The 14162-nt window shown below is 39.7% G+C and overlaps 2 protein-coding genes across 15 annotated transcripts in view; one reads left to right on the forward strand and one right to left on the reverse strand.

Annotated features, from left to right (window-relative positions):
- Window positions 1-11849, forward strand: part of CLIP1 (CAP-Gly domain containing linker protein 1) — a 118235-nt gene extending 106386 nt beyond the window's left edge. For 10 of the 14 annotated variants that reach the window (XM_035016920.1, XM_035016926.1, XM_035016929.1 and 7 more), the window contains 7 exons: window positions 501-553; window positions 6696-6813; window positions 6894-7044; window positions 7620-7669; window positions 8819-8824; window positions 9732-9856; window positions 10175-11849. In XM_035016920.1, coding sequence (XP_034872811.1) covers window positions 501-553; window positions 6696-6813; window positions 6894-7044; window positions 7620-7669; window positions 8819-8824; window positions 9732-9856; window positions 10175-10400 — 729 coding nt within the window. In that variant the 3' untranslated portion in view covers window positions 10401-11849. The remainder of the gene's footprint in view (window positions 1-500; window positions 554-6695; window positions 6814-6893; window positions 7045-7619; window positions 7670-8818; window positions 8825-9731; window positions 9857-10174) is intronic. The other 4 variants (XM_035016922.1, XM_035016924.1, XM_035016927.1 and 1 more) reach the window with 1 other exon arrangement.
- A 114-nt stretch (window positions 11850-11963) lies between these two features.
- LOC118018424 (protein FAM204A-like) lies at window positions 11964-12866 on the reverse strand. Its single transcript, XM_035016936.1, has one exon. It carries the CDS (start codon window positions 12819-12821, stop codon window positions 12153-12155), a length of 669 nt encoding a protein of 222 aa, XP_034872827.1. The 5' UTR covers window positions 12822-12866; the 3' UTR covers window positions 11964-12152.
- Between the last annotated feature and the right edge of the window lie 1296 nt (window positions 12867-14162).

Consider the following 14162-nt stretch of genomic DNA (forward strand, 5'->3'; position numbering starts at 1 on the left):
TTGTTTTTCACCCTTCATAGAATAATAGAATTTTAGAACTAAAGGGCTACTGGAAATTCTCTTCTAACTTCCTTGTTTTATAGGTGAGAAACCAATTCCTGGAATGTGGAAGGCATGAAATGAAGCCCAGGAGGAGTAAACAGCCTGTTCCTAGCCTCCCTATGAGTTAGTGACACTTGATCTGTGTGATTTCGGTGAAGGAGCCAGAATGTTAACAGTGAGGCTTTCACTCATTCATTTAAGAAATGAATGAAACATTTATTGAATGTTGAAGATACAGCCTGTTCTGAGGAAGGAGAGTCATTCGGGTCATAAGTGATTTGTAAATTAACAACTGTACATGATGTACTAACCACTACTCTTTTTTTCATCGCCAGCGAGGAAGGCCCATTGCTTTAGCTGTCCCGGAGCCTGGGAATGGGACATGTGGAATGAGAAATAGGTCTCTCTGTGGACTTCTGTAACGAACTGAACTTTTTTTTGTGTGTGTTTTTTTCCAGCTAGAAGAGGAGAGATCTGTGCTCAATAATCAGTTGTTAGAAATGAAAAAGAGGTAGGCTTTCTTTTTGTGTTTATTGTTGCGTGTATGTGTTTAATTAGGAAAATGTCAGAACATGATGCGTATGGTGACTTGTAGAAAACATACCACCTTCTTTTCAGAAAATTGGATTGTGATAGTTTGGTGCTCATAACTGATAAATGATGAAAATGTATTTGCAAAAGTTACAGTATTAATTACCAAGACAAAGAATAGGTTAATTTTTAAGCCTCCTTCAGTTGCATTTATTCAGAAGTGTTCTAAGATCAGATTGTCTCATTATACTGCTGTCACCTCCTCATTTTCAGGAGCTAAAAATGCTGTAATTTTACATAGAGTAATTAATCGGTGTATAAATACTGATTGCATTATATAAAAATTTTAACTTTTCAATAATAATGTGTTAGCATCAATTTGAATGTTTCTATTTTTCTAGAAAAGAGCCTTGTTATTTGTTACTCTTTCATGATAATCAAATGATATTAAAATGGAAACCTTCCAGCACTTTTGAGTAAGGATAAACCGGCCCAGAGAAATAACCGTTTAGAAGCCTGATGCTTCTGTATCCTGACAGTCTCTGTCTGCTCTTTTAAAATGTGCAGTTTGTGTCTAGAGAAATTCTGTGTTTATGCTGCACGCCAAGTAGACGTGGTGCGTGCTCTTGCTGAGAACGGCAGCCTGTGCGGTACTGAGTAGATAGATGGGCAGCGCAATGGGGACACACCTTTTTTTTGTTAATGAAACTAAAAATAACTCTTTAAGAATATCTTAATCAAGAAATCGTCCATGCTCTTGCCAAGTATTTTATTCTTGTCAGAGAGAAGGAAGTTTCCCTTACCACTGACTCGCGTGTTTTGCTCTGACAGTGTTTCCTCCCACCAACATGGCAGTTGCTTAGGAACTGAGGGCTTTAGTCAACCCACAGATAGTGGGATCCACAAGCTACATTCTAAAGGATGTCCGGCCTCAGTCCCGGGGTGCCTTTCTTCCTTTCTTTTTTTAATTAAGAAATACTTAGATTCGTTCTTCTGTAAAGTTTCATACCAGAATGTGCGTATGGTTCATCAGCCTCCCCCCCACCCCTCCCTGTCCAGCCAGCTTTTCTCCAGGCAACCGTGAGCTGTGGTGACTGGTCTGCCATTCCTTCCCCAGCACCTGTGTGCAGGCCCCCATAGTTCTGCCCCCTTGCATGGGGGGGGGGGTGGATATTTGATTTTACATAGATAAGGCTCTGTTTTGAGAACCTCCCTATGCAGTTACCAGGGGTGTGTGAAAAAAACTAATAGGGCTTATTCCTGTGACATTCTGGTCAGAGAGCATATGAAAATGGGCTGGTGTAAGTCAGCAAGTACTGACATTATCCCTTTGTATTCATAATTCACAAACTCAATCTCAGAACAACCCAGTGAAATATTCGGCGGGGCTTGCATTTACAAACCATGAAACGAAAGCCCAAAATGTTACGCAACTTGGCCAAGAACTCAGATGCAGGCCTAAGACCGAGGGCTTCAGATTTTTATGCTGGCTCTTTTCTCACTGTACATTTATTTATTTATTGTTACTCTTAAATCTTTTTTTTTTTTTAATAGAGTAAAGCTGCTATGCTTCCTTAGTCTTTACCATGTGACTTTAAATTACATGCCTTTCAAAATGTTATCAGGCCTGTGACTTTTTTCACAGCTTAAAAGGATGGACCAAGTTTGGGTGCTTGTTAAGGCCACTTCTTACTTCACTAACTTTGCTCCCATTTTAAGTCCTGGATAAGTTTAGGAGATTGTCACTTGAAAATTACTCTTTATATCAATAAATGCAGATAGAGATGGTAATTTTTTCTGAAAGTGAAAATTTTAAAAAACCTAGCTTCATCCTATTTAGCACTGTTCTGTTGTCAAATTAATCCTTATGGAACGTTATGTCTAAAATCTGAATGCAAATATATTTCAGCTAATAATTTGGGCCCTTAAATGCTCTCTAAAAACCAGTTTGATAATGGATTCATATGTAGGTCTGTGTGTGTAATAGTTAAGTAAATTGAGCATGGAGTACTGAAAAGAATTTGATATGCTCCTAATTTAAAAGGCTGGCAAGTACCTAAATCATAAAGGTATTTGCAATGTAGTCATTCATGCAAGAACTGAGATCTTAGTCAAGAGTTTAATTGAGAAGTGATAATTGAACATACACAGTCAAGATAGTATCTAATTGTGTCATTCAAATGGTCATTATATTGAAGTGCAGAACTTATTCCTGACCTGTAGGCACAAACTACTTACCATTCAGTGGTAGCATTGTCCTGTATTTGCTACGGTCTTTTGGTATCTGAACATTGAATTGCAAGCAACATGTAGTAAAGGTTTTTCTCCTAACTTAAACATGTAATCATTATTTTGGAAACGGGTTTCCAAGTTAGGCAGACCTCTTTCAAAACAGGCTCCAAGACAGCTGACAGAGCAGAGCCAGCCTTGAATTGCTCTGCCTGATGGAAGTGGAGAAACGAAGGTTCCTCTGTCCACTGAAGCCTACAGCAGACTGGGGAACATGTTTGGCTTCCCTCCCTTCTCTAGGCTTTGTGATGTCACTGCAGGGACTTGAGAGCCCAAATCTCAGACATGGACTCTTTGGAGTCAGAATTCACTCAGTTGTGTAAATCAGGATAAATGTCAGGAATGGAAGCTGGTTGGCGATACTGTCTAAGATACCAAGTCTGAAGAGGTCCTGTGCTACTTCGGCTCATTAAGCTCACTGTGGGTTGCTGACTGTCTGACTGTCTCGGGCTTGCGCTACTTACCAATGCTCATTTCACCCTCTCTTTTCCCTTCCCTACTCCTGCTTCCTTTGCTCTATCTGTGTGTCTTTAATGGTAAGACTAAAGAAAGTCTATCCACGTTATAATAAATAAATTTCATATATTTTTAGTAAAACAAATTGTTGTATATATTTTTTGGCTGCCTTTGTCCCTCTGTGTCTTGCTTTTGTTTTGTAAAATATTCTTAGCAATACACACACACACACACACACGCACGCCATTTTTATACCTATATACAGCAAAGAACTTCAGCACAAATTTAGCTCTCCTTACTGTACCTGCATTTCTTTTCATGTTTCTAATATTTGGTTCTTGTTATCTTGCATTTTTAAAGCTTGCCCAGTAACACTTTAAGGTATTTGCTTCATTACTAGAATTTATTTCTTAAGTAAGTAGTAAGGAAAGAATCTGGCAAATACGTTCCCCTGGGGGGAAAGATTTCTGGCCCCCATAGCTGTTCTTTCATATCATGTTATCTTCCCTTCTTGATACTTTCTTTCTTTCTTTTTTTTTTAAGATTTTTTATTTATTTACTGGACACAGAGAGAGAGATAGTGAGAGAGAGCACGCAAGCACAGGGAGCGGCAGGGAGAGGGAGAAGCAGGCTTCCCGCGGAGCAAGGAGCCTGATGTGGGGCTCCATCCCAGGACCCTGGGATCATGACCCGAACCGAAGGCAGCCCTTGAACCGACTGAGCCACCCAGGCGCCCCCCCTTCTTGATATTTTAAGTAACACAAGTCACTCTGGCCAGCATGGTTTCAAGGTAACAGAGGCCCCCTGGCAGTGTGGTTTGTGACTCAGATGTCAGGAATGTTAGCATAAATGGTTTAAATTAGTCCCTCTTGGTTCGCACAATGGGATTAGGGCTTAGAAATAGCCTAAGAAGCCAGCAATGAAGATCTGCCACAGAGATGAACTGCCAAAGGCTATTTGTCCTGTCATTTGGTATATAAATCACAAGGCAGATCCCTTTCTTAACCATGTGTCTTTTGATAACTTGTACAAGAAGTGTTCTGCTTGCCATCTTCTTAGAAAGCAGCCTCTCTTAGGGGTTGTGTGTATGCGATAAGCAGACGAAGGTTCCTGTACATTCTTGCTTCTTCCAGCTGGTGGTCTCTCTCTCCCTCCCTAACACAAAGACCCTATGAGATTTTGGCTATCTAGAGTTCTGATTATAGAAGAACTTAACTCTGTTCAGTAACCCCCAAATCCTGGTATTTTTCAATAAAAACATTAAAACTACATTTTTCAAATTTGACTTGGATTTATAACAAGTAAAGCTCTTGAAATAGTTTTTACAATAGAATAAACTACCAAATATGTTTAATTGAAACTTGAGCCCCGGATTTTTTGGATAACTTCGGATAACATCAGATATTTACTTTCCAGGTGGAAGAAGTACCTGTCCATTCCTTCCATTAAAATCTTTGCTTTGTTTTGACCTAAACAAGATCCTATTTCCTAGCAAGGTGTTGTTCACTTAGTGATTTAACAGCACCAATACCACCCACTCTCCAGTGTTCATATCATGCTTGGGTGTCGAATTCAAGAAATTTCTGTAAGTCTCAGATTCTTTTCTTACTACTTATTCTGTATAAGTGTAAGCCACACAATGAGATAAATACAACACTTATATTTTCATCTTTATGTAGAATTTCAATTTACCATAAATCATGAGAATTCTGTAATTCATGTGCCGGATATCTTGGGTCTCACTAACCAGACATACATTCTGCCATTTCTAACCTGGGCCTCAGTTTCCAATTCTTCCAGTCAGTTCTAAAACAGACTGAACCATGACATGCTCTGCATTCACACAGTTCCTTCTTCTAGAACCAGGAGCGATTTGGCTGCTTGTTGTTGAAGTTTTGAACTCTCACTGATGATCATCTACATTAATGCAGTGTTGTAGGTTGGATGGCCTGAGGGCTAGCTAGGACATTTTTTTTCCAGTCTGTGTTTTTCCCAAAATATTTTTGTGATACAAGGACTCTTTCCCTCTTGTTTCACACTGCATGTAATTTTTAAAACCTTTTTATTTCAAAATGGAGATTTACAGGGGAGTTGCCGAGGCAGCACAGAGAGTCCCCATGGAGTACCCTTCACCCTGTGTCCCCTGATAAGCCCATCATACACTCCTTGGTATGTTTGTCAAAACTGAGAAAGCAACGTTGGTTCGGTTTGCTTATCTAGACTCTAGACTTTATTCAGATTTCCCCAGTTTTTCCATTAATGTCTTTTTCCTCTTCTGGGATTCAGTCTAGGAAACCACATTGCATTCAGTGGTCATGCCTCCACAGCCTCCTTCATTCAGTCTGTGACAGTTCCTCAGTCTTTCCTTGTCTTTCATGACCTTGGCACTTTTGAATGCATGTAATTTTTACAACAAAAAGTCACACACACACACACACACACGCACACAGTAGCTTGCCCTTCTGGGTTCTATCTATTGTGTCTTTGCCTTCCCTCCCTGTCTTCCTTCATCTTCCCCTTCCTTTTTCCACCCCTTGAGTCCGGGATAAATATTTCCCTCTCGTTAAGGCCTGGTCCCACTCCCTCTGCTGACAGCCGAATGCTGAGTCAGGCTGAGAACATAAACCAAGCGCTCTGACGTCCTCCCTCCAGACTCTCCCACCCCCACCCCGCAGTACTTTCGTTCTCCACCTGGAAATCCATTTTAACATTTCTGTTCCAGCCTTTATGTAATTACCTTTAATCTCTATGAGCGACGTAAAGTCCTTTCCAGATTCTGTGGATGAAAAGTCACACTCCTTCAGTATGAATAGCAGTAATAACCTTTGCGACTGTTTTGGCCCATGAGATCTCAAAAACACATTCTCAGAAGTTGCGAAAAGTTTACTGAAATTAGTGAGAACCAATTGATACCTCCAGCATAAAACTGCTCTGCATGACATCCGTGTATAACCGCTTTGCATGTGTGTATTTTAATTGTTGTTATTGCTTGGTAATAATTTATTCAAGAAGTAACAATTCAGTTGGGGGGGTAGATTTTAAAAGAATTCTTTGGGGGTAACAGTGTTGTTTTGTTTTGTTAATTGTACATCTTCCAGAGTTATTAACTTGTTTCTTTAAATTCAAATGGATACAATGATATGCAGATTCTGCATGTCTATGCCTAGGTAAACTTGTTCTCCCTCACAGTGAGTAAAATTTCAAGTAAAATTTTGCAAGCATAATAGCCTCAGCCCCTTTAAAACTTCCCCATAATACTTTTTTCTTTACTTAACTCAAGTTAATTGCGTGTTCGTTCTAGGGCCATTGTGCACTCACCACTCTCTCGGTTGATTTCTGGAAAATTTTTTTTTTTTTTTAACTCTTTGGTCTTTTAGAGAATCCAAGTTAATAAAAGACGCAGATGAAGAAAAAGCTTCCTTGCAGAAATCCATCAGTATTACTAGTGCCTTACTCACTGAAAAGGATGCAGAGCTGGAAAAGCTGAGAAATGAGGTAGAGTACCACCTGAGGGGGCTGATGCCACTCCTGCTTTTGTTCAAGCTGCGAGCCTAAGCTAACCCACTGCATTTCAGGTCACAGTGCTCAGGGGAGAGAGCGCCTCCGCCAAGTCCTTGCATTCCGTCGTTCAGTCTCTGGAGTCGGATAAGGCGAAGCTTGAACTCCAGGTAAAGAACTTGGAGCTTCAACTCAAAGAAAACAGGAGGCAGCTCAGCAGCTCCTCAGGTAAAGTGAGGGCCACATGGTGCTTCTTTCCAACACCGCCGCTTCCTGCAGAGGAGCTGTTGCTAGTGAGATGTCCTTGGAAGGCTGTAGTGCTGCCCCTGACCAGGCCCATCTGCCTTTGGATCTCCCAACCACCGAATCAGATAAGGGCTAGTCATGACACAGGTCCTCCACACAGGGGCGTGCCTGGCATGCCCTCTTCTGGAGTGTTGGCAGCAATAGGAGACGTACGCGCACTGCCATGATGGGGGGCAGAGGTGGTCCCTTTGTGAGCAAGTGATCGCTTGCTTTGCTACTTAGGTTCCAGGTGGGTGTGATGGGCATCCTCCGCACCAGTGGGCCAGCCCCCCAAGGGATAAGATGGGCGGGTGAGGGCCAGCATCTGTGTATGTCCCTCAGGGCTCCAGATGCCCGATAGGAAACCATGCACTGTTCCCAAAGAGGCCCATTTGGGAATTTCACATGAAAATACATGTCTGACACTGGCCCGTTGGTTGCAGTAACCCAGGAAAAAAGATGGCAAGTGTTGTGAATCCTCCTCCTTTTTTTTTTTTTTTTTTTTTTTTAAATATAAGGTAATACTGATACTCAGGCAGAAGAGGACGAAAGAGCCCAGGAGAGTCAGGTAATACTCCTTTTTTTTCTTTTTTTGCTTGGCTTACTCACTATTTTAAAAGATCATTTAACCTTTTGAAGAGGCAATACACTGTATATATTTTTAATATTAGACCTTATGGTCTAAACAATGAATAATATTAAAAATATATACAGTAGAAAACCTCCCTCCACACACTATCTCCCATCTGCTCAGTTCCCAAGCCCTTAAACAGGTTATCATTCTTATTGGTACCTTTAAAAAAAAAATCTTTCCAGAGATAGAAAAACATGTATATAAAAACCAAAACTAGTTGTCTTTTCCTCTCCTTTTGGACACAGATGGTGGCATCTTTTTAGTATCTGTATAGCACGTCAGTTGACGTGACATTTGGGATGTTTCTGATCTTTCAGGTGTATTAGGAACAATGTTGTAATGAATTATCTTGAACATCTATCATTTTGCAGATATACTAGTGTTTCTTTAGGACAGATTCATAGAAGTAGAATTGCTCTGTCAAAAGATTCCTTGCTCCTCTTTAAAAAAATTTTTTTTTTAAGATTTTATTTATTTATTCATGAGAGACAGAGAGAGAGAGAGAGGCAGAGGGAGAAGCAGGCTCTCAAGGAGCAGGGAGCCCGATGTGGGACTTGATCCCAGGACCCTGGGATCATGACCTGAGCCGAAGGCAGACGCTTAACCATCTGAGCCACCCAGGCGCCCCTCCTTGCTCCTCTTGACCTTAAAAAGACAAGAGTTCTTGAAAACTGTTTCCCCAAAGCCAAAATTACCAAAACAGCCTTAGTTTTAAAAATGGGATTATATGGAGGCAAACTATTCTGTGTTTGGAAATATACTTGCACATGAGCAACTGGTTCCATCTTCAATTTTAATAGGACATTTTAGATATATTTATTCTGTTCAAAACTCAAAGGTACAAAAACCATCCTCTTCAAAAAAAGGGAAATTTATTTGAGTTTGCAGTTTGTTTTAGTTATCCAACATCTCCTTTGAAAGACATGAAAGGATTCAGCAGGTGTACTAACTCACCCTGGTAGTGTTGTCTGCTTAGTCTGTGCGTCTGATAAGCATAGACTCAATTAACTGTGTTTTCTTTTCCCCTTTCCTCTCTGCTTCCGTTTGTTCCATCTGCCGCTGCCAACGCTTTCTTCCAATCAGCAAATGGTTTGTTTTATGTTTCCTAATTTGTGATCGTGTGTGTGTGGGGGGGGGGGGTTCCCACTACACTTACATCCATTTTGTAGCTTTTTCTTCTTCCCGCAGTGTAGCTCCTAACAGGATAAAGTCTTAGAAAATGAAACTTCCCTTCAGTGTTGGAAGGGGTCTCCTGCAGATAATCCCGAAGCTGGTGATTGCTAGCTTTGTTTCAGAACTTGCCCTGGCAAGAGAATTAGGCCCAGTATTTCTTTAAAAAGTGAAATGTATCATTTTTAATATTGTAAAGTAGGATTTATTCAGTGGATATTTAGAGAAATTGGGACCTTTTTGTTATATGTTGAAGAGGGTAAAAACATTTTGTTTTTAAAGTGCCCTTGGTTTGAAAGGAGACATTAGGACAAGAGTGTCTCCTCCTGATGGTCACCTCGTTGTCCCACTGCTCAGTGAATCTTGGCACAGGTGTTCCTTGTACGTGTGGTACCTGAGCACTGTCACTGTCTCCTCAGCTGAAAGGGAGCTGGAGCCTTCTCTTTGAAACACCTTCATTTTTGTCTGAAGATAACGTGTACTGACTGTTCCACTGGGACCACCAGTCAGTAGATGTTAAGCGGTGGTCGGAGGGGAATTTCCTGAACTTGTTCAAATCTACGGAGCATAAAAGTTCTGGATTTGTCCCGGAGTTTAATGGAACAGTTGACTGGTTTTGCTTTTTATAGAGTTTGGTGTATGTATGTGTGTATATATAAAGCATTTAAACGTGGGCTCAGTAATGGCCACTGTTGCCCCCCCCCCCCATGAGGCGCAGCACATTCTGTAGCCACAGTGTGAGAGTGCACTTTCCTGGTGTTCTTGACACCCCAGTGTACGTTTAGACATTGTATACATTTGTTTTTTCTTTTTCCGGACAAATCAGATCGATTTCCTAAATTCAGTAATAGTGGACCTTCAGAGGAAGAATCAAGACCTCAAGATGAAGGTGGAGATGATGTCAGAAGCAGCCCTTAATGGGACTGGGGATGACCTAAACAGTTACGACAGGTATTTTATATTAAGCAATACTGATCAGAACCTTCGTTCCACCTAAATAAAGGTTTTTAAAGTTAAGTTCTCCAGTGGATTGGAGAAAACAATTGCCTTGGCCATAAATCGATTTCCATAAATCTGGCAAGAGAGTGATATAACCCTACAAATGGTTTGATGTGAAAATTTAAAATGTGGACTGTAGAACGTCTACTTGAGGCTCCCAGACTTGGCCATAATTAATTCTGCTTATTTTTTGTTCTTTGAGAGTGATACTGTCTCTTGAACTTCATCTGGTAGATATGAGTTTCTGATTGTACATGTTAACATTTGTAGTGACGACCAGGAGAAACAGTCCAAGAAGAAACCTCGCCTCTTCTGTGACATATGTGACTGCTTTGACCTCCACGACACCGAGGACTGCCCCACCCAGGCGCAGGCGTCGGAGGACCCCCCCCACTCCACACACCATGGCAGTCGGAGCGAGGAGCGTCCATACTGTGAAATCTGTGAGGTGTTCGGGCACTGGGCCACCCACTGCAATGATGATGAGACGTTCTGATGGGACCCGCAGCCCTGCGCCGGGCTTCTCAGACACACTAACATGTAGGCGACGGAACACCAGCATCGTGTGTGCAGACTTCCGGAGAACTCATGTTATTTTTGACCCCCATCAACAAATCTAAGAAAATATTTTGAGCTTCAATAAATCATCCTTTTAGTCTCCCCTTAGAATTTAAAATAATAAATACTTAGTAGGTGAGTTTTCACCTCTGATTTGTCTTCTTGATTTTTAAAAGTTCTAACAAGACATTGCACCAGATGCCATTACATTTACTGCCCCGAGGGAAACCTCCTAGAACAATCCCTACCCTCACAATACCTTATTTAAGTAACTTTAAATTATGCTGTTACTTTTCATATTTGCACTAAAATTTTTCCAGGCTGCGTTTGTATATTTAGATGTTTGGGTTAAGCTTTGACACTGGAATGAGTTGGAAAAATGTGCCATTTTGCATTTTCATCTACTCATTTAAAGTATTTTATTCTTAAAGAAGTATCTGAGCTCTTTGCACTACCTGATGTCAGTAGTGCCTTTATTTCAGGCTTGATAATACTTGGGTGTGATTATAAAATCATGAAACAGGTAAAGGGGGGGAAGCCCCAAACTGCTGTGGGGACATTTTATAATCTATATGCTGCACCTACTCACTCTACTGTGGTGTTTTGTTCATTGGTTTTGCATAATTTCAGCTTCTATATATTATATGTATATATTTTTTAAAAATCTATATTTTGGGAAAAAAACACAATGTCTGTCTTTTCAGATTTTTACCTTTATGAAAAAGAAAACACATCAAGACATGATGGACTAAGCCAGAATATAACATCACGTGGCTTTGCAACTATTTTTTCTGTTTTCATTTTGTTTCTTTAGCAGATATAAATAACTGGGAGAATTTTCTCCAGATTTGTTTCTTTCTTCAGCAGATATCCCCAGCAGTCAATTAACTAGATAATAAGCCACTATAAAACACCTAAATTAACCAATCTACAACCTTTACAAGTTTTTTTACTGTATTTTTAGATGAATGTACGATGAGAAATTCAACATTAATAATTTTGGATTTTCTTATCACAAAAAATAAAATGAAGGACCTCAACCATCAGAAGTTTATCAACCAGTTTGAGTCTATTTATCTTCATTTGAATGTCTTCTAGAATATGTAAAAAGTAATAAATGTATCTTCCATGCTACATGTATAATAAGAACTTCTATAATTGTATATATGCCTTTGATGTATTTTTCCCCTCAAGATTATCAAATGTGTGTCTGACAAGTGAAAAACCTGTAATGAGTTGAAATTTTTGGTTATAAACATATTAAAATAGGAAGTGTTTCACAAACAAAATGTAAAGCAGTATTAAAATTTGAGCAAACAAGTGTTCTGTATCTACTTTAATAAATGGTTCTTTTTTGCCAGTGGTAGTAAACTGATATTATTCTCAGGTTTATTTGTCAGTGTTTTTCTTTAAATGAGCAAGCACTATATATCCAAACAGAAATTTCTACAGTCTTGTTGATAAACAGCTTTTTTTTTTTTTTAGAAAAAGACTGAAAAGATTTAATAATCAACTCCCAAATTTTATGCTTATTTTTCCGATCTATCAGTTTCCTGACATAGTTAACATAAGCAGGTAAATCTTTTCAGTAAATTGAGCAGTTGAAGACTCAAGCAAAAACCCAAGTCAAGACTCAAATGTCTTGAGGAACTCTGGCAAGTTACATATATCCCATGTTGCTCTTGGTTTCCTATCTCTTCTTTGCTTCAAACCCCCATGCAAGTTTCTTTTTTTGGGCAACCTGTGAATTTTCAGCGTCCTTTTTGACTTTTACAAAGTTGTGGCAGGCAACCGCCTTGGCAATTTTTACACCAAGCTCTCGAGTAGCTAGCTGGTTGCTGAGTTCCTCAGCCTTCTCAATGTTCCACTCTTCCACAGCCTGGTCTATGCTCTTTTCAAGGCCTGACTTGTCAATTTTTTTCTTTTTAACAGGGGGGCCAAACCTATCATTGATTCCAAAATACTGAGTAAGCTCCTTCCACTGGGTTTCACTTGAGGTCTGTTCACTATGAGAATCTTCTTCATTTTTCAATTTACCTTTCCTGGAGCGTTTTCTTTTTTTCCCTCTGAATCCTGAAGTTGAGGTTTTCTGTTCAGAATGTTTTTTATGCAATTCTTGAAATGTATGCCACATATTTAAGGGAATTCCAGAGGGGCATTCTTCATATGGATTTACATTTGCCTCTACTCCAGGCTTTGGTCCATCAGCTGGGAAATCTGAGATCTCTGTTTCTGTAATGGCCCCATCTTCTTTATCTTCCTGTAAGTTAAATCCAGCATTCTCTAATGGGGCTTCATCTTCAGAATTCAACTCAATATCACTTTCATTTAGGCCAGGAGGTAGCAGCCCACTCCACATCTTTTCTTCCGTCAGGAGCCGGCAGCCCAGCAGCCATCTTAAGACCCCACCTGACAAACAGCTTTTAAGAAATCAATGTATCCCCATCTCAAAGCATCCTATGACCCACTTAATGTAAAATAAACACTAAGGTTATTATCCATTGCTATATCACACTATATTACCTGACAAAAATACATATGGCAGCAGGTAGTACCAACTATCAATCCATGACGTTTTACAAAGAAACTCTGAAAGTTGCTGGGATGTTCAGCAAAATGACTACTGAACCAAACATTTGTTTTATGAGCACAGACTCACCAACAGGTCGATATTTCCAAAGCAGAGTTATCAGTTGAACAAGCACATTACTTTAACCTAAATAATACCCTGACAGTAGTCCTTGACTTCAGTACTAACCATAGGGAATTAAAAGACTCAAACTATAAACTTACTGTGGTAATCATTTTGCAATTTATACTTAGGTCAAATCATGTTGTATACCTGAAACTAATACAATGTTACATGTCAGTTATATCCATAAAAACTAAAAAGAACACTAAGGTCTGCAATAGTCATAGGGCAACTACAGCAGTATAGTTTCCAAACATTGGGTCTCTATACAGGTTAAACACCTATGTTGATCATTTTCTAGCATCCTGATCCTGTCTGAGGAGAGTTTATCAGCCTGGTCTTGCTCATTTATACTCATGCATGCTTGGGATTTCACTAGCCTTGAGCATTTCACCTCCTAACTGTAAGTTGTGGCCTCATTTAACAGTTCATGACAAGGCCTGATGAGCTCAACATGTATTCGCACAGATGGTGCTAAAATAATACACATTTTCAGCTGGGCAAAAAGCCTGCACATGTGACAAGAATCTGTGATACAGGTTGAGAACCACTGTGAAAACCGGGTTGAGAAATAGGGCGTGGAAGTCTGCATGAGTGGAAACAAGTTATTTTAAAATCTAAACGGTTTTGATGAATCGTAGAATTGAGAGTACAAGTGTGTATATATGTATCATTGATTGCTTTTCTGCATCCTCCCCAAATTCTGCTCTTTGCTTACTCTTTGCTTTGTTTAGTGAGCCCTTTCTTCATAATATAGAGTGTATATATAGAATTGAAAGGAGCCATCCACTCGAAGACCCAACATTTTCAAGCCTCTTTCACATCCCAAATAGTCAATTTCTACCCTCAAAGTATTTTTTTTTTTTTACCCTCAAAGTATTGAAACGCACATATCCTCCTAAAACAATAGTTATTAAGCAATTAAGTTCCAGGCACCCTTCTGAGCTTTTAATATGAAACATGATGTAAATTCCATCTTTTTGATCCTCACAACTCACAAGGAAACAA

This window comes from Mirounga leonina, unplaced genomic scaffold, assembly GCF_011800145.1.
Source record: "Mirounga leonina isolate KUSES-001 unplaced genomic scaffold, KU_Mleo_1.0 Mir_171, whole genome shotgun sequence".
NCBI lineage: Eukaryota > Metazoa > Chordata > Mammalia > Carnivora > Phocidae > Mirounga > Mirounga leonina.